A 21,030-nucleotide genomic window follows, 5' to 3' on the forward strand; every position below is an offset into this window, starting at 1 on the left:
CCGCGCGGGAAGAACGGCTCTTAACTTTAGCCGCTTCTGTGCCGTCGCCCAAATTAAGGGCGTTCATGGCATTAATGTCTCCAACCTCAAGGGCGGCCCAAGAAGAAGCCGTCCGAGCCGCGTGGCCGGCCAAGATGGCGGAGGCGAGGAGCGGGGGATGGGCGTTTATGGCGGGAAAAACCGCCACGCCGGAGGAAGGACCGGGACATGCATCGGTCGCGAAACTGTCACCCACCAAGGGCGAATCCGGCTTGAAGACCCCCGCATCCCCTCTAGAAGCGCTCGAGCGACCCGGGGAGCGACCCTTTGCGCCCTCGCCCTCCGACGCCATGAGCCACGAGGAGAAGAATCGGGGAACCCCCGCCCGCTATAAAAAGGTAAAATTACCTGCTGTCCGCTCCGAGTTGTAACGACCTGGTGTCTCAGTGAGTAGCTGCAATAGACGCTTAAATAAACGTCGAAATAAACGCCTTTAAGGCCGTTCAAAATTTTTTTTTTTTTTTTTTTTTTTTAACGGAGCCAGCGGGAGGGGGGAGAAAAGGAGGGACCTGGCACCACCAGGTTTGCACTTGCTCAAAAGAGCCCTCAACCCCAGGCACTCAACAAAACCTAAAGATTAGGCTTGGAGGCCTAGCCAGAGCTGCTGCTGTGTGTGACCACCACCTGCTGAGATAGAGAACATACTGAGGAGTTTCCGGCAGCACATGACCACATATAGGGAGGCAAAAGTTTGCTCTCTATCTCCACCTGCTGGTAGATGGACACAACCCACCAGTCTATGGATTGATCAGCTTGATGATATGGAAGTACGCGTTAGTATCGGACAGAGGGAAGAAAGGTGGTTGGTGAAAGAGGCAGAGTTCTGGGCATGGTTGAGACGGCATGACGTTGAAAAGTTGAATCCGCCCCCGTCGCCGCCATATTGACCAGAACAAAAACAATCGCTAGTGAGATTTTATTACACACCTAGGGTTTGCATTCCCTCTGGTTGGGGAGTAGGGTTATATTTAAAATATATTTGTCAGTGCGCCAGACATTGCTTTGTTTTTTTACAACTCCGTATTGTGAGTTTCAACATAGAGCCCTTTGGACTCCTATTAAATCGTTTGACAAATACATTTTGAATACAACTCTCCCCCCCCCCCCCCCCCCCATTCACAGACCCCTCGAAAACTCCTGAAACTACCCCCTTCTCCTCCTAACAGAGAATGCAAATCCTAGGAGGTGTCATAAAATCTCACAAGTTTGCTATTGTTTTCGACAGTGATAGCAACTGTTTTATTCTGGCCAATATGGCGGCAAGCTCCGCCCACTGCCGTCAACCCGGATAATGGGCGAGATAGACTCATGCCGACTCCTGTCATTAAACGTCCTTGATTGTTTTGAGCAAGGAGGTTTTAGATAGATAGATAGATAGATAAAATGTTGTCATGTCAGGGGGCGGAGTTCTCGACAGGTGTCCAAGGTGGGGGCGTGTTTAAGACGTAATTTCCGGTTTGGGGCGGAAATTCCGTTACCAGTTACGAGGCGGTTGTTGGTCGGTCGTATGGTGTAAGTTGTTGCTCTCTTCTTGTCCGTGTCCCGCTCCCCGGCCGCAGGATGACCAGACACGGGAAGAACTGCACTGCGGGCGCCGTGTACACCTACCACGAGAAGAAGAAGGACACGGGTGAGTGGGCGGCGGCGCTGCTGCTGCTTTTATCCCAGTGCATGCTGGAAAATGTAGTCTGGGCCGGCTGAGCTGAGCATGGTTAGTAGCCAGAAACACCCCATGTGTGTATATATAAAGCAAACATCTGAGATGCCACGTTCCCCAGTTCTAGGCTGGAGATGTTGGGACAGTCCTGGATTTCTCACATCTGGTGCATTATGGGATTTGCACATTGATTTCAATGACTATAAATCCCACACTGCTGTGGGATGTGAGTTTAAAACCGGGACTTGACCTAATAAGTCTCCAGCATATAGAACTGGCTAACTTGGCAAACCTGTTCTTAACCCAGTCCTGGAAATGCACCAAGCCAGTCAGGTTACAACATAAGAGTAAAGGAGCAGTTATTTTGATGGCAAGATTGGAATGGATGAATGATATGTGATTTTAATGAAGCACAAGCACGAGCACAATATACCCCAAGGGAAGTGAAATAATTATGTGAATATGTGTGTATATCGCATTGTGGGTTGGTTTGTGTAAGATATGTGGGGGAAGAGAAATCAGGGTGTCATGAATTAACATATTCCTCCTTTAGGTTTAAACAAACGGTGAACTGTATGTTTTATTATCCATGTATCAGAAGGTAATATGGAATGTACCATAATTTATGGGCGGAGGTTTGAGCTCAAGTCTAACAATATTTAATGTGAATAGTCCATGACTTATATACATATGTATTATAGATATACGCATACATTGGTGAGTAAGATCTACTTGGGCGCAGCTGTATGTACATACACAAATATTAGGAGGTGGAACATCATATGTGCAATGATGGTTCCATTGTGACACCACCACATATTCCTCTTGGGGATATAATGGGTGTAAACGGTATGGTCTGAGCACATTTAAAACAATTTAAAACACTTTAGCATTTTTTTAAAGTGCATACATATATATATATATATAAAAAGATAAATTATTCTGAACCCAAGTTTACTATAGTGAGTTTAAGGTTTAACTTGGTTGGTTGGATTTGATCTTCCTGATTTTTTGTAATTTACAACATAAGAGTAGCCATACTGGGTCAGACCAATGGTCCATCTAGCTCAGTATCCTTCTTCCAGCAGTGGCCAATCCAGGTCACAAAGTACCTGACAGAAACCCAAATAGTAGCAACATTCCCAGGGCAAGCAGTGGCTTCCCCAAGTCTACTACTACTACTATTTAGCATTTCTATAGCGCTACAAGGCGTACGCAGCGCTGCACAAACATAGAAGAAAGACAGTCCCTGCTCAAAGAGCTTACAATCTAATAGACAAAAAATAAATAAAGTAAACCAAATCAATTAATGTGAACGGGAAGGAAGAGAGGAGGGTAGGTGGAGGCGAGTGGTTACAAGTGGTTACGAGTCAAAAGCAATGTTAAAGAGGTGGGCTTTCAGTCTAGATTTAAAGGTGGCCAAGGATGGGGCAAGACGTAGGAGCTCAGGAAGTTTATTCCAGGCGTAGGGTGCAGCGAGACAGAAGGCGCGAAGTCTGGAGTTGGCAGTAGTGGAGAAGGGAACAGATAAGAAGGATTTATCCATGGAGCGGAGTGCACGGGAAGGGGTGTAGGGAAGGACGAGTGTGGAGAGATACTGGGGAGCAGCAGAGTGAGTACATTTATAGGTTAGTAGAAGAAGTTTGAACAGGATGCGAAAACGGATAGGGAGCCAGTGAAGGGTCTTGAGGAGAGGGGTAGTATGAGTAAAGCGACCCTGGCGGAAGATGAGACGGGCAACAGAGTTTTGAACCGACTGGAGAGGGGAGAGGTGACTAAGTGGGAGGCCAGCAAGAAGCAGATTGCAGTAGTCTAAACGAGAGGTGACAAGGGTGTGGATGAGGGTTTTGGTAGAGTGCTCGGAAAGAAAGGGGCGGATTTTACGGATGTTGTAAAGAAAGAAACAACAGGTCTTGGCAATCTGCTGGATATGAGCAGAGAAGGAGAGAGAAGAGTCAAAGATGACCCCAAGGTTTCGAGCTGAGGAGACAGGGAGAATGAGAGAGCCATCAACAGAAATAGAAAACGGGGGGAGCGGGGAGGTGGGTTTGGGGGGGGGGGAAATGAGAAGCTCGGTTTTGGTCATATTTAATTTCAGGTGGCGTTGAGACATCCAGACAGCAATGTCAGACAAGCACGCTGAAACTTTGGTTTGGATGCAAGGTGAGATATCAGGGGTAGAAAGGTAGATTTGGGAGTCATCAGCATAGAGATGGTAGGAAAAGCCATGGGATGAGATTAATGAGCCAAGGGAAGAAGTGTAGATAGAAAAGAGGAGGGGACCAAGAACAGAACCCTGAGGTACGCCGACAGCCAGAGGGATAGTCTGGCTCAATTGCAGAATATGGACTTTTCCTCCAGGAACTTGCCAAACCTTTTTTAAACCCAGATACGCTAACCGCTGTTACCACATCCTTCAGCAATCTGAGCCCAGTGCACAGGCTTCCTAAACATTAATGCTGTGTAACATTAACATAGTTGGACAACATTATACTCCCCGGAGGAAGTGTTCTATAATCTCACACCCTGATACCATGTGGGGAGAACCTATTAAGAACATAAGAGTAGCCATACTGAGTCAGACCAACGGTCCTTCTAGCTCAGCAATCCGAGTTATAACTACCTGATAGACACCCAATTAATAGCAGCATTCCTAGGGCAAGCAGTGGCTTCCCCAAGTCTGTCTCAGTAGCAGACTGTGGACTTTTCCTCCAGGATCTTGCCAAACATTTATTAAACCCAGATACGCTAACCGTTGTTACCACATCCTCCTGCAAAGAGTTTCTGAGATTAACTATTTGTTGAGTGAAAAAAATATTTTCTCCTATTTGTTTTAGTTTCAACAGTTTTTATTAATGATGGCACAAAAATTATACTTACATTTTATCAGTTCCAATACAATCAACTAGCAGACATGATCCTCAATAAATGTCAAGTGTTACATACCCTCATTAATCCTTTAACTTTTATCCCCCCTCCCCCACTTTTACTTAACATTATATTCAACACGTATTATTGAGAACAAGTTAACAGAAACTCATTTCCCCTTCTAACTATACCAAGACTCTGGCAAGGGGAGGCCTTCTAAAATGTTCATATTCGGCTATCCCCTCTGTCAGCTGAAACATGTGTTTCCCCTCCCTCATGATTGTATGAAACACCAACAAATTACAGTGTGATAAATTTCAACAAAGCGACTATCCTCTGAGACTGTACATGAATATGGCTCCCCAACCACAGACCCCCGTACTCAGCATATCGCTGCATCCCCAATTTCCCCTGTGATCAAAGACCCACCCCCATAACCCTCCCAAACTCTAAATACCCAACCAACACCCAGACTTATTCGGCTAGAGTTACCCTTCTACATAGGGAATAGCAAGCTCCCCACAAAGAAAGGGCAAGGAGGGCCTGTACTCTGATGACCCTCCCCCCCAACTTGCTGTCCCCTTTCCCCTTGCAATAAAACACCCCAACACTTACTAATTCTCCCCCCCAAAAAACCCCCCATCCCAACCCCCTACCACCTCACTGGATTCGCTACCCCTCTAGTAGGATAGCTGAAAAGCCCTTCTAATTACCACTGCCTGTTTCAGGAGATTCTATCAAACCTCCAAGTTTATTGAGAATATGGCTCCGAATTTTATGTGCCAATGAATTAATATATCCTTTCCAAACAAGATTAAAGCTACGCTGGGTTTTGGGGCCCTGCAGAGAGTCCTTAAATTCCATCTATAGAAACGCATGAAAGCGTTTGCGCCAATGCCAAAAGGAGGGGGGAATTTCTCGTGTCCAATAAACTAATATACATTTTTCCCCATAAGAAAGGCCTTATGGGCCAGTGCATTCTGATAAGCTGACCCCCCCTCTACAGGTGCCTTGCAGCCCAATAGTATGCATTCCGGCTGTTGTCGTATCGTATGCCCCACCAGCCCTGCTATATACCTACTCACTCTAATCCAGAAGGCTGTTATGGTGGAGCATTTCCAAAAAGCATGATGAAAGTCATTATGCTCTGCCCCACATCGTTTACACTGAGCAGACTCCAGGAAGCCCATATTATACAACCACTGTTGAGATGTGTACGCCTGGTATGTCACTCTTACCTGGCATTCCCGGAGTTCTGCACTCTGTGCCCATCCCTGAACCCCCCTCAATCCCTTCAACAAATCCTGTGTGGTGATCCCTATCCTTATATCTGTCGACCACCGGTTCTCTCCTATTTGTTTTAAAAGTATTTCCATGTAACTTCCTTGAGTGTTCCCTAGTCTTTGTACTTTTGGAATGAGTAAAAAAAATCGTTTCACTTTTACTTGTTTTACACTACTCAGGATTTTGTACCTCAATCATATTTCCCCTCATCTGTCTCTTTTCCAAGCTGAAGAGCCCTAACCTCTTTAGACTTTCCTGATACGACAGGAATTCTATCCCCTTTATCATTTTGTCGCTCTTCTTTGAACCTTTTCTAATTCCAATAAATCTTTTTTGAGATACAGCGACCAGAACTGAATGCAATACTCAAGGTGTAGTCACACATTGGAGTAATAGGCGTTATATTATTCTTGGTCATATTTTGCATCCCATTCCTAATAATTCCAAGCATCCTGTTTGCTTTTTTGGCTGCCGCTGCAACCGCACAATGAGCAGAAGATTTCAGCACATTATCTACAATGACACCTATTTCTTTTTCTTGAGCCCTGACCCTCAAAGTGGACCCTAGCATCAGATAACTATGATTCGGATTATGGTTTCCAATGTGCATCACCTTGCATTTGTCTACGTTAAATTTCATCTGCAATTTTTCTGCAGCAGGGCCCATTTTATTCCTATGGGCCCTTCTGCAGATAACTCGAGCTAAGCTTTGGTATACAACCCCCTTAGACACCTCACTCGTCATTCCAATTTCCGTATCATTTGTAAATATGTTAAATAGCACCGGTCCCAGTACAGATCCCTGCAGCACTCCACTGTTCACCCTCCTCCATTGAGAGAAATAACCATTTAACCCTACCCTCTGTGTTCTGTCCAATAACTAATTCCTAATCTACACCAGAACCTTGCCTCCTATACTCACAATGAATATGCATAGATTTGCATACAATGGAGGTAGTGCATGCAAATGTATCCCCTGCACTTCATTGTGCCTGCTCTGAAAACCTGACTGGCTAGGTGTGTCACAAGGACTGGATTGAGAACCCCTGATTTAAAGTGATGGGGTAAGAACCAGCGAAATTTGGATTCAAATTGTGCTTCCACTGCCGTGCTACATTACTTTGGGGGAGTCATTTATCTCTCTTTGCTAAGTTACCCAGTTCCAAGCTGGAGATTTGGGGACAGTCCTGGATTTCTGACCACCCCATCCTGGTGCACTATGGGACTTGCAACACTGATTTTAATGGGCAGGATCTGGTACTACAAATCCCATAGTGCTTTAGGATGTAAGTTCCAATAAATTTTATTGAATGTTTATAATATGAGTTTGCTACACTATTATAAAAATTAATTGAAAAAAAAAACAAAACAGGACTGGTCAGAAAGTCTCTATTCTGGATTGGGTAAGTTGACCTCTCTGGAAATTATTTTAAATCTCCTATGCTAGTCCCAAATATGCCCTGAAATTGTCTTCCTGCAGGGCTGCGCTGATCCCATGATCATTATCCTAGCATAGGATACAGTTATTCCTGGGGTTTTATGTAGGGTTTTTATTGATTTGCATGTTGTTGTGATGTTACGTAGAGACTTTGGATACTGCAGTATATAAATTTCTAAATCCTTTTCAATATATTTGTCTTAGTATTATTATTGGTTTTCAATACAAAGGTAAATCAAGAAATAACAACTATGAAACAATGAACAATTGTACAAAATTGGTAAGAAATCAAAGGGAAGGAAAGGGAAAGAAAAAAAATATATATTATGGAAAATGGGCATGACCTGGTTTCACAGTATGTGACTTTTCTAATGACCGTCATTTGAAATACAGTTTTCCAGTCCTGCCATTCATGCTTTGTTAAACTCTTTTCAATAAAAGGGAAGCGATGTATGTACGCCAGTGGCTTATACATTTTTCTCTGGGGCTTGGTTTTAGAAACAGTAGGGAGAAGAGAGATTCTGTGTTTAAAAGCTATTCGGATCGGGAAAGCAGATTCTAGGGCCCAGCCAACCCATGTAATTAAAGATAAATGTTAAATGTATGATTGGAGCCATATCTGAAAATGGTGCAGCAAATCGGAGATGTTTTTTTGAAGTAGCCTTTCTTCCATCATAGCTGGTCCACAAGTTAGACCATTCCTAGTCCAAGTGACTTGAAGTTTTTGATTACACATTTAGCCTATTGCAGTTCTTAGGCAGAGCAACTCGCTTACCATTTACGTGATGGCCAGAGAAGATCAGAAATGCCTGGCCTCTTCTAAGAAGCTTCATTGTCTTCTGGTCCCTAGTCGGACATTCTTTAAAAGATTGGCTTTTCCTGGCTTGATGGCCCTTCTGTCTAAATGGGGGAAGGGAAAGAGATTTTGGATTTAGCTCCCACCTGGGAGAATACAGTTTTCGGAGAAACTGGATGCACTGCAGTTCATGCCAAAAACCATTTACGCGTATAACTTTGGAGAGGAGCAAAGATTTTGGGCTCAAAATTTGGGGGCAGTCAGATGGTACATGAACGGAGAAGGAGGGTTAAAAGATCAGCAGCTGCTGCTTAGATTCCAGTTCTCTTTAGCTGTGTACAACCGCATAAATTGCTGCCCTTACTTAAACAGGTTTTCAGATTTTCGAGTTTTAGAATAAGAGGGAGTTTAGCAGGGGAGTGTCCGAACTGTCTGTCTTTGAGGGAACAGTATCTTCTTATGCCCTCGTCTTCCCTAGGGGTGAGTTAATGAGCCGATTACCCAGAGTTTATATTCTGTACTAATAGGATTTTCATTTTGAGTTTTGTTTATTTATAATTTGATACCTGTTCTTGAAATACATAAGATGCTGTTTGTACCCTGTATATATTTTGGCTGTGATTACCGCATAATTTCTTGGACTGTGGGAATGAATGGGATTAAAGGATCAGGGTGATGGCAGCAGGCCTTGGAAAACAAAGGAGGTACCTGCATGACCTGTGCTCATTTCCACCTGGGTTTCCAGCTTTTCTTTGTGTGCCTCTTTTTCTCTCCAGCTTCATCTGGCTACGGCACACAGACGGTGCGACTAAGCAAGGATGCTGTGAAGGACTTTGACTGCTGCTGCCTGTCTCTGCAGCCCTGTAAAAATCCGGTGGTGACGTGAGTATTGTGCGCTAAAAACAATTATTTAGGCTCAAGTGAATGTGAGCGTCTGGCATCAGCTTACATAGTAACATAGTAGATGATGGCAGATAAAGACCCGTATGGTCCATCCAATCTTCCGAACAAGAAACTCATAGCATAAGGTACTGCATGTGTATGCTTGATCTTGATTTGTCAATGCCATTTTCAGGGCACAGGTCATAGAAGTCTGCCTTTGTCCCAACTTCTGAAGCTGTTATTGAAACCCCTGAAAAGTTCCACTCCTTCCCATCCCAATCTGTACAGCCATGATGAGGGCACAGACCATAGAAGTCTGCCCAGGACTGGTTTTGCTTTCCAATTACTGCTGTTGCCATCTAATCACCACTAACCTTATTTGTTTTCATGCTTTCTATACAGGATTCCTTTGTGTTTATCCCTCGCATTTTTGAATTCCGTTAGTTTTCATCTCCACTGCCTCCCATGGGAGGGCATTCCAGATATCTACCATCCTTTCCGTGAAAAGTACTTCCTGACATTATTCCTGAGTCGGCCCCCTTTGAACCTCAATTTATGTCCTCTAGTTCTTCCACCTTCCCGTCTCTGAAAAAGGTTTGTTGGTAGATTAATACCTTTCAAATATTTGAATGTCTGTATCAGATCACCCCTGTCTCTTCTTTCGTCTTCAGGTCATCAAGTCTGTCCTCATACTTCTTGTGCCGCAAACCCCCCACCATTTTCGTTGCTTTTCTCTTAACATCTTCAAGTCTTTTTACATCCTTAGCAGGAGGTGGCCTCCAAAACTGTACATGGTACTTCAAGCGGGGCCTCACCAACAACTTGTATAGGGGCATCAACACTTCCTTTCTTCTGCTGGTTTATAACCCTCTCTGTGCAGCCTAGCATCCTTCTGGCTGTGGCCAATGCCGTGTCGAATTGTTTCGTCATCTTGAGATCCTCGCATACCATCACCCCAAGGTACCTCTCCTGAACTGCAGAGCGGTGCATCACTTTGCACATCTTGGCATTAAACTGCCAGACCTTTGACCATTCTTCTAATTTTTGGAGATCTGTTTTCATGGTTTCTACTCCTTCCAACTATCTTTGTGTTTCCTTCTAACCCATCAGCAGCTTTTCTCACAAATATATTAAACTGAATCGGCCCTAGTACCGACCCCTGAGGCACTCCACTAATCAGCTTCGTTTCTTCAGAGCAGATTTCATTTACAACCACCCTCTGTCGCCTGTCGGTCAACTAGTTTCCAATCCTGTTCAGCCATCTCATGTTATTCATGAGTCTTTTGTGAGGAACCATAACAAAGGCTTTGCTGAAATCCATCTAGTGCATGTCCTTTATCCAGTTCTTTGTTTACCCAGGTAAAGAAGTTAATCACATTCGTTTGGCAGGATTTTCCTTTGCCAAAGCCATGTTGCCTTGGATCCTGCAACTCGTTGAATTCTAGAAAGTTAACAATCTTTTCCTTCAGCAGCAACTTCATTGTTTTTCCTACCACCTGGGTAAGGGTTACTGACTTGTAGTTTCCCACTTCTTTCCTGTCCCCACTTTTAGGAAGAGGGACCACATCTGCTGGTCTCCAATCACGCAGAACCTCTCCCATCTCTAAAGAGCTATTAGAGGACCTGTCATGATTTCTCTGAGCTCCTTCAGTATCTTGGGATGTATCCCATCCAGCCTCATAGCTTTGTCCACTTTCAGATTTTCAAGTTGTTGGTAGGAAATGATGGATCAAGACACTCCAATGTGCTGAAAATGTGGTTTTACTAAAGCAAGTCCCATACATGTAAATTCAATACAGTCTGTGTTTCGGCTCAACATCAGGAGTCAACTTAAAATGAAAACATGAATTATTCGTTGTAATTTTGATTCGTAACTTTTTATTCGTTGTTGTTTTATATGTTTTACTTTTTAAGTTGACTCTTGATGAAGGCTTGTTGAGCACATTCGAGTGTCTTGATACATCATTTCCTTCCACGCTGTGGTGGTTCCATTGGACTTTTTGTGGTTAGGTTTTGTCCTGCAGCTAGGGGGCGCTATTTGGTGGTGGTGTGGACTGCCAGGCTGGCGGAACATACTTTTACCTGCCTTTCTTTCCCTTCCTTCTTTAGCCCTGATGGCTACGTCTATGAGAAGGAAGCAATCCTGGAATACATTTTGCACCAGAAGAAGGAGATTGCCCGGCTGCTGAAGGTACATTGGCCATGGGTGACCTCATAGAGGGTAAAATAGTGGAGAATCTGGTTTCTGGGATTGTGGGCCATCATTAAAAAAAGACACTAAAATGCTATTAGAGAAGCTGTGAGGACCCTTGTCAGACTGATGAGTTCTTCCTGAATCCCGAGGACTGGAAAGAGAAAGTTGGGCTCTGTGAGGGATCGCTGTTGAAAAGCGCTGGTGCAGTTAGCATCGAGTGCTTGGCCGGGGTAGGGGAGGGTTTAGTGTTTACCCACATAATGCATATACTTTCTGTGTGTTCCAAATAGCAGGAGTGAACACACGCATGTATTTTCAGTTGGGGATTTCTCAAAGGGAAAAGCTTGAAACTTGCTTCGTCTCTGTGAGGAGAAAGCTGAGCTCAGGAGCTTGAGGGGGGATGACATCCTGGGTTACTTTTCCATCTCCTCGATATTTCCACTTTTGCAGGCATACGAAAAGCAGAGGAGCAAAATGAAGACGGAGCAGGAGGAGCTGAGCAAAGCAGCCAAAGAGTCTAAAGTGAAAGGCTTCCTGGAGAAGGAAATGTCCATCGTCAGCAAACCCCTGAACCCCTTTACCCCGGCATCAGGTACTGTGAACTAGAAAATTCACAGTATCTTTCATGCTTGTAACTGATCTTCCCCACCGTCCTGAGGGGTATACTGTACTTTTACACATATAACACGTCCTTTGTAATGCCTTTCATAATGTAAGTAGTTATGATCATCACAATTTATAATACTGTTCCTACATTCCTTGTTTTTACTGTATTCTTTACCATGTAAGATGCTTTCTATTACTATGTAAGCCACACTGGACCTGCTGTATGTGGGAAAGAGCGGGGTACAAATGTAATAAATAAAAATAAATAACACGGGTAGATTGTCTGTGTAAAAATACCTGGGTATAGCACACCCAGTGCATGCAGTTTCTAAAGACGTATATGACGCATGCGTGAAAACACAGGAATGAATCCCCTACCTGAACAGAAGCTGATGCGGCCTCTACACGTTACAGAACTAAATGCTGCATCTTTCTGCTAATTTTAACTAAAGCCCGTTTGTTTTCTTTTTTTCCAGATTGAATATGGCAGGTGCAAAAGTTTGTGCCCCTTTCAGTCTGTGCGTTGTAAGCTTCTGAACAGTTTTCATTTAGTCAGCGAACAGCCTTTCTATTCTTGCTTTTTAGGAGAGTTAGACTGTATGGCAGCAAATTGTATGTATATTTTTTACTTGGGGTTTACATAATATATACAGGTCCTTATTTGTACCTGGGGCAATAGAGAGTTAAGTGACTTGGCCATAGTCACAAGGAGCTGCAGTGGGAATCAAACCCAGTTCCCCAGGATCAAAGTCTGCTGCACTAACCACTAGGCTACTCCTCCACTTGCAACATTCCATGTAGAATCTCAAATAGGGAAAGGGAAATGGGACTTGATGTACCACCTTTCTGTGGTTTTTTGCAACTACATTCAAAGTGGTTTACATGGTATATACAGGTACTTATTTGTACCTGGGGAATGGAGGGTTAAGTGACTTGCCCAGAATCACAAGGAGCTGCAGTGGGAATCGAATCCAGTTCCCCAGGATCAAAGTCCACTTCACTAACCACTAGGCTACTCCTCCACTTAAATTTAGCGCACACCTTTTCAGTTGTCAAATTTACATACAGGTACTATACCCGAGGTAATGAAGGATGAAGCGACTTGGCCAAAATAGTTAGTATTGTCGGTGGGATTTGAACACCGTCTTTCCCAGTTGTGATCTGCTGTTGTAACCCTAGGCTCTGCCAGTGGAAGGTCCTGCTGCAGGGAACCCGCTAGGGGAGGTTCCTTTGCAAGCCTTGTGGGCAAGTCTTGAGCTGCTTGGCAGGAGGGGCTATGGGTGAGCATCGCCACTAGGAGCCGTCCGGATGAGTCACCCATTCGTTTGGCTGCATTCCCCAGGCTGTCGGTGGAGAGAAATTGACTCCCTAACTTTATCTGGATAGTGCTTTGAATACGTATCACCTCTATCTGGATTGTGCAGCCTCTTGTTGCTTTCTCTGGATATTGGTACTGAATATATGTTTTGTTTTTTTACTATCACAGGTGGCATTTGATTAAAAAAATGACCAACCACAGTCGGGTTTAGCTCTGTAAAACATAGTTTTCAGCTTCTGTTCACCTAAGAATTCAGTGAAACATAATAACGACTACAGTGTCTAAACTTTCACTTGCAGTTGTTTTCTTCATCTCGGAGAGATTGGTGCAAGAACTTTTCCTTTTACCTTGAGGGTATCAGTGCAGGAAACCTCCTCATTTTCTGTCTCTTTCCCCATCCCTCACTTTGTGGGTTAAGTGAGAGGAATCTGTTGTTCTTTTTAAAGTAAATGGAATTAATGCTTTACTCAGCATGTTAAGCTTGGTGCTGGGTAGCCGTATATTGATTTTAACCTACTTTTCTTGGCAGGTGGGGCAGTGGCAGACATTCAGCCCAGCACCAGTGCTGAAGAGAAGAATAAGCAGCTGCCCAGCTTCTGGATCCCCTCGCTCACTCCGGAGGCCAAAGCCACAGTTCTGAAGAAACCTGTAAGTAGAGGCCGAAACCGAAACTGTCTAAACTCTTTCTACCGAAACTGCAGCCAAAACTTATCGCCTGGTTTCAGCCGAAACCGAAAACTAAAGATCGATTGTGTGAATATGAACCAATGAGGCCTACTGGGTATTGTCAGAGCTGGCAGTGGGCAGCACAGGCTGACACGTTTAGGTTCCCAAGTCAATGCAGATGTAGTTAAATATGTTCCAAGATAGGAATTTTGTGAGAATGTGTTGATCAGCGTTTTATTCTTGCCCAAACTGCACAAGTAACAAGAAAAAGTAGCTTAGAGATGTTTCCCAATTTGTATTTATTTATAAAACTGATCAAGGACAAGCAGGATGTAAATTCTTACTAAAATAGGGTAATGGAGTTCAGATACTGTGGACATTACACCAGCCTGATAAACAATCCAGAATAAAAAAGCCCATTGAATCTGAGGACTATATGCTCTGAAAAATTACAATCAACACAATACAGTTCTCAAATTATTTTCTTATCTATGAACTTAATTTCATTGTAATATCATTTCCGTGCTAACACTCTAAGCTGACCAGTACTTGTGTTTGCGGGTTCCTTTGTCATAGAATCCAGCTTCTCCGTTTGCTTAAAACGCTGCATCTTCATCAAACCTAGTGGAGCCTGGAAATTCTTTGGAATCGCCCAAATAGTGTCCAAGCCAGAATCTGAATAATTTAAATAATGGCAGATCATATTTTACCTCCAAGCAGAATAACCTCTGCACACATGGACCTCTGCTGATGAAAACTGAAACTAAAAGCCACAGTGCTTTTACACTGGATGACTTAATGCCAGACTTGGAGTGACAGCTGCTGTCATTTCGCTACAGAGATTAACAGACTTAAATTCCTGCTAAACTTCTGTATTAAAAGCATGTATTTGGAGCACTGTCATATAAACTACTAGGCAAGATCATAACTGCATTACACACACACACACACACAAAGAATAGCCCCCCCCCCCCCCCCCTACAATCGCTGGTGGTGTAGTTGGGGCAGGAGTGATCCCCAGTTGCTCTAGCCCATGTGAGCTCTATTGTCAAAATGACTGCTGTAACCTTTTGCGGCAGTGCAAGATTGCTACTAGAGGTCACGGCAGCCATTTTGAGAGCAGAGACAACATGGGCAGGAGCGAATGGGCATCACTCCTGCCCTGACTACACCCCTAGACTGTCAATTGGGGGGGCACCTACAGGTGGGCAGGAGGGAAAGGCAACTCCTCTTTGGAGGGGAAGGGGAAGGAGGGAGACAAAACACAAATTTAGAGCTTCCACTGAAAACACACAGTCAGTTTTGGCCAAAACAGAAACCATGGCCGTAACCTTTTGACCAAAACCAAACCTGGATAGAAAAAGGATTTTGGGCTAGTTTTGGCACCGTAACCAATTTTTGGTCAGCCTCTATCTGTACGTAACTCCGTGTCATTGTATGCCTTTCAGAGTTCGGGCCTGCAGGAGCCTCTCGGCCTCTGGCTCGGTTAAGAATCTGAGTCTGTATACTCTAGAAAAGGTGGGATCGAGAATTAATATAGTTGAAAGTTATTATTCATCAACTTTTTTTTCGTAAACTCAGGTGTTCATTCAGCCAGGCCCAGTGGGCAGGTTGTGGCTTTCTTTTCTTGATCAGACTGGTGTAGTAGGTTGGCATCAGCATCTGGAAAGGCCCAGGAGGTCAGATGTTTAGGCAGGTCTATGCTTCTGTTGTGGTTTGAGGTTTAATGAAGACAGTGAACTATGTGGAGATTGGAGGCCAGAGGAGGGAGAGAGTGTGATATGTTACAAGCACAGGTACTATTTGACGATGCTAGTGCAGCCGCCTTGCATACTGGTTAAACGATCGTCTCTGATACCTGCCAGTTTACGAACCCAGAAGTCCTGAATCTGTTGGAGATTTTATTGCAATTTATTTTCAACCATCCATTTCTCACACGATCTTTCCATAAGTGAACAAAAAAACAAATATACTTAACTCTGGCTTCCTTAAAATCCTGTGACACTATGCTAGAAACTTTTTAAATAGTAAAGGAGATGCCGGTACCCCCAGGGGACCTCAGAAGCCAAACAGTTTATGAAGACTGGTTACTCATTATAACAGACTGCAGTTATCCATTCAGATGATATAGTCAATACTAACGCCAAGGCATAGTCCAGAGTATCAAATGCCCCATTTTATAATAACCACCACAGATGATGGCATCTGCGTAGTCTTGGAGCTGGATCAATACTCTTCTCAATCAACGGCGCAAGTGTCCCAGTCTAGTACCGAGAGTGGCTGTTCAATTAAACCTAACTGCAGCCTTCTGCAAACACTGGGAAAACCTGAGATTGTCAGGAGCTGCCAGGAATCCTGCAAAGCGATCAATCCTGAAAGACAGAGATCCAAACTAGGGCCTCTGTCTCCTTTACTGACCAATCTCTACTAATGTCTGATCGTCACAATCCTGCTGCATCCTTATTACATGTCTCCTATCTTAAAACTCACTGTAACTTTACACCCAAGGTCAGAACTCCAGTTCACACCTGGAACTGTCTGCGCAATGTTCTGACCTCTTGCAACAGTTTAATTTCTCCTAAAATACCTTTTTATCCTCTAATGTACCTGCCCCTCCCTCGCTATATCTGTCTTTTTTTCTATGCACTCCTGTGCGTTCGTCTGTTTCCCTGCATGTGCTCACCTCTTTCTTACTCTTTCATTGTTTTCTCTCTAGTAGTTGACTTTGTGATCTGTGATTCCCCTTCTCTCTTCATCCCCTCACAGGTGCTGGAAGTAACTTTTTTCATCGTCTGCTTGTGTTTCAGGATAAAACCATTTACTGCCCGATGAGTGGGAAGCCACTGAAGATGACAGACCTGACCACGGTGAAGTTCAAGCCTGTGGATGACAAGGTGGACCGCGTTGGTCTCATTAACCGGCAGGATCGCTATGTCTGTGCCGTCACCCATGATATGCTGGGAAACTCTGTACCCTGTGCTGTTCTCCGACCTTCGTAAGTGACCGTGCAGTGTCTGTGCCCCTCCCTGTTTCACTGGCACATAAGGCAAGGTTGGAGTGTTGTTTACTCATTCATTCCTACTTCTATAGGACTTTACCACACCCATCCTAGTGTAAGCCTTGCCACCGTTTCTTCTAGTAGTCTGTGGGGAGACCTAGATCATAACTAGACCATAATGGGAGAAAGGCCTCTAGTTCCCCTCCCTTCTTCTTTTCCAGGGGCGCTGTAGTGACACTCGAATGCGTGGAGAAGTTGATCAAAAAGGACATGGTGGATCCAATCAATGAGCAGAAGCTGACAGAGAAGGATATTATTGTCCTGCAGAGGGTGAGTTCAGTCTTGCTGTCTGTACGCAGGAGGCTCCGAGAGACGATGCCAGGACCCCCCGTGTGTTGTCTGTACACAACTCCTTTCTGCTCTTAGCTCATCTTCTCGATGAGTTCCTGCTTCTGGTTTTGAATCTGCCTTTTTTTCCTTTCTTTGTTTGCTTTCCCCAGTCATAGAAGCATAGAAGAAAGTAGGCAAATAAAGACCATATGGCCTATCCAGTCTGCCCGTCCATGTCATTTACTCTCCCTATCACCCCCTTAGAGTTCCTATGTACTTGTCCCAAACGCTCTTCAATTCAGATACTGTTTTCCTTATACAGAAGAATCATCGTCTCCCTTTTTCTTACTGGCCGTTCTTCTCCCTATGCACTTGAGCATCCTTCTAGCTTTCACCATTGCCTTTTCTACCTGTTTGGCCACCTTAAGATCATCATATATGATCACACCTAAGTCCTGCTTCTCTTTCATGTTCAAAAGTTCTAAACTCTGCTGTTCCCTCAGATTTTTGGAGCCCAAATGCGTGACCCTGCATTTTTTTAGCATTAAATCTAAGCTGCCAAATTCCAGACTATTCCTCTAGCTTCGCTAAGTCCTTCCTCATGTTGTCCACACCACCAAGGGTGCCTACCCTATTGCAGATTTTGGTATCATCCACTAAGTGGCAAACCTTAGCAATATTGCTTTCAAAAAAGAAGCGACCCAAGAACTGAACCTTGCGTCCTACCACTGGTACTACTACTAACCATTTCTATAGCGCTACAAGATCTACACATTATATACAGGTACTCTCTCTGTCCCTAGGGGGCTCACATACGTTTTTTTTTTTGTACCTGGGGCAATGGAGGTCACAAGGAGCTGCAGTGGGAATCAAACCCAGGTTGCCAGGATCAAAGCCCACTGCACTAACCATTAGGCTACTCCTCCCCTGGTAAAACATCCTTTTCCTCAGAATGAGCTCTATTTACCCTCTGTCACCTTCCACTCAACCAGTTCTTAACCCAGCCAGTCCCTTTAGGGCTCATACCAAGGGCACTCAGTTTATTCATTAGTCTCTGCGTAACCATTTCAAAGGCTTTGCTAAAATCTAAATACACCACATATAGCTCTGTCCCTCAATCCAACTCTTTGGTCACCCAGTCAAAGAAATGAATCAAATTTATCTGCAAGACCTGCCTCTAGTGAGACCAGTTACTTGTCTCTTATTTCTTGCAGGGTGGGACTGGCTTCTCTGGATCCGGAGTTCAGCTGCAGGCGAAGGAGTCCAGGCCGGTCATGCAGTCATGAAACAGCAGCTTCTCTCTTGCATTCATTCTGTGAACGGAGGCAGGTTGCAGGGTGACTTTCGAAGATGCACTGCATTAAGCGGCAGGCATGTGTCGGGAGGGGGAGGTGCAAGGAGAGAGAGAGTCCTCCTTCCTTGTAAAAATATTACAGTTTCTTAATTTTTCCATTCGTGAGTGCTTCTGGAACTATCTGCTAGAACATTTGAAAATAAAGCTTTTTCTTCCTCCCTAGAGAACAGGCACTTGAACTTGGCAACTGTTTACACTTTCTCAATCACAGGACTTCTTGGTCACTGTTGCATTAGTCTTGGACGAGTGAATTATAGTACTTTTGTTTTACAACATCCCAGAAAGAGGGTGTGGGTGAGATCTTTGTATCGGAGGAATTAGGTGCTTCTGAGATATGATTCTGAGAGCTAAAGGAGGCCGAGCTCTCAAGCTCATCACAGATGAATCGAGTTAATCCGATAGACAGATCTCACTTGCCCCTTACCTTCACAGTGGAGTAACAATGCTGGAAGGATACTTGCTGTGGCCTTCATGAAGTGCAGCTTGAACCTTTCTGGTATGTGGCTCATGTTAAAAGGGATGTGTTTTTGCCTTTGGGACTGATGTATTGAATTCAGCCACTGCATTTGCTCTGAGCTTCGTTTTTGTCGCTCGTAGCAGCTGTTCACTCCTGAATAATGCCAGCTCTCTCTCTCTCTCTCCCCACAGACGGGCCTCCAGTCGCCCTTTCATCTCCTTTGTTTTTATTAGCTAAAGATAATTTGTGGATTTGGGCCGAAGTTTGATCTGTTACTTAGGATTATACTTATGGTTTTAATGTGGTCCCTGTTCTTGTTTTGTCTCCCTTGCTGTTGAGAATATCTTGCTAAATGTTTGTTGGATCTTTTCTTTCTGAAATGAGATATTGTGCTACTTTTTCATTGTATAGTCAAAATGTTAATAAACAAAGTTAGAGGAAAAACTGAAAATAGAGCACTGTGCCTTTGTCTCCTGGGACTGAATGAATCGATTTGGAAGGGGAAATTGTGGAGAGGAGCACAGGAGCGAAAGCTGAGCCTCGATGCTTGCAGGCCTTTGTTTCTCTGGGAAGGTTGTGTGTCCCAGAAGACAGCACCTGCCCCTGGGTTTTCAGTATGAAGGGAAAATATTGAGTTTGCTTTTTGTTGTGTATCCCCTCCAGTCTCTTTCCTTTTAGATTTGCAGTGTGCGTGTGTGACAGATTCAGCAGGAGAGGATGCCAGGGAGGTGTTACGCCATGGACCTGCCTGTCTGATTACACCATGCTGTTATAGTTACAGAACCACCTAAAGGGGTGTGCCACCCCCTCCCCAATTATTTTCTGAAAGTTGTTAGCCTGGGGAACGTGTTAAGTTGCTTTACAGGGCGAAGGATAAAGAGGGGAGGGGTGGTGTGTCTGAAAAAGTATGCAACTTCGATTTACTGCTTATGTTTAAATGTGAATACCAATCTCACTGGCTACTTCTTAATATGCTTGCTTGTGGAACCTCAAGAATTGTAACTCAGTATATCATAACAGGTTCTTATAACATCACAGTTCATTCATTAAACCACTTCAACAATGTATTTTTTTAATATATATTTATTTTAGTGACCTCAGCTGTGCACATTGCCAATTAATTGTTGTGGCAATGGATCATGCACACATATCTTCATTGGCTCACTGTGCAACTTAGCATTTGCTACAGCCTGATTATTTTTATAGTTTTAACTTTCTTTATAACTCTGTATTAGCTTTTTCATCAAATACTCATTTAGATGTATCGGACCCGGGTGTGTTGGAGTATAATACTTATGATATGATACTTATGCTGACCCGGAATATTTGTTTTCTTACATGCAGAATGTTTGTTTTGACCTGTTGCTATCAGAATATTTGTTTGACAGGTTGCTACCACAATGCTCCGTTGCGGTGGGTAACTCACTACAGGACTGTGCTGAGAAACAAGTCCAAAGGCTGGGAGAGAGGAATGTAGATTGGCCACTCATTGTTCTGTTCCAGGCACGCTTGTTTGTGAGCTGTTATAAAAAGAGGGGAAGCCCTGGCTGAAACAGAAGCTCTGTACCTGGTTGGAGGGACGCCTCTTTCCAGTGTGGAATTGTCCCGCAGAATCTCTGGGCGGTCATTGGTGCTTCCCCGATTGATATTGCAGCTCAGATGAAGGCTATAATCCTGTGGTGATGTATGTATACTGCATAAGAGTGTTATGTAATATGTGGGTGCCTATTGATATGTGAATAAACAATCTTTAAAGCAATATCCGAACCCTTGATTTGCTACATTTGGCGCTGTGAGCAGGATATTGCGGATTGTTTAAAAAACAAAACAAAACATGTTTTGGAAAGGGAAAAAACAGAACCATAAGAGTAGTGGTGCTGGGATATCAGAGGACACTGCGCAGGCACAGTTACCTCAGTTATTTAGTATCCCGGGGTGGGATAAGTATCCCTATCAGGCATTGGCAACTGAATGGGCTACTGATATGGGTTTAAGTGAGAATTGCCTAGGAGAGGGAACGTGTGAGGAAGTGTTGCAATGTCTACAGAAAGCCCCTGTAATTAAAGGCAAGGAGTTGCGCTCAATAAGTCGACGTGGGTGGATTTTATTGTCTGCATATCGTCTGGTGCATCAACAAAATGTA

General features: G+C 43.9%; 1 protein-coding gene across 1 annotated transcript; it reads left to right on the top strand.

Annotated features, from left to right (window-relative positions):
* Positions 1-1,487: 1,487 nt before the first annotated feature.
* On the top strand, positions 1,488-19,867 carry NOSIP (nitric oxide synthase interacting protein). The gene is made up of 8 exons (XM_030198013.1): positions 1,488-1,669; positions 8,859-8,964; positions 11,074-11,155; positions 11,609-11,750; positions 13,612-13,730; positions 16,556-16,743; positions 16,968-17,076; positions 18,291-19,867. The coding sequence occupies exons 1-8, from the start codon at positions 1,600-1,602 to the stop codon at positions 18,360-18,362; spliced, it is 888 nt and encodes a 295-aa protein (XP_030053873.1). The 5' UTR covers positions 1,488-1,599; the 3' UTR covers positions 18,363-19,867.
* The last annotated feature ends 1,163 nt before the right edge of the window (positions 19,868-21,030 follow it).

This window comes from Microcaecilia unicolor, chromosome 3 (genome assembly GCF_901765095.1).
Source record: "Microcaecilia unicolor chromosome 3, aMicUni1.1, whole genome shotgun sequence".
In the NCBI taxonomy this organism is placed as follows: Eukaryota; Metazoa; Chordata; class Amphibia; order Gymnophiona; family Siphonopidae; genus Microcaecilia; species Microcaecilia unicolor.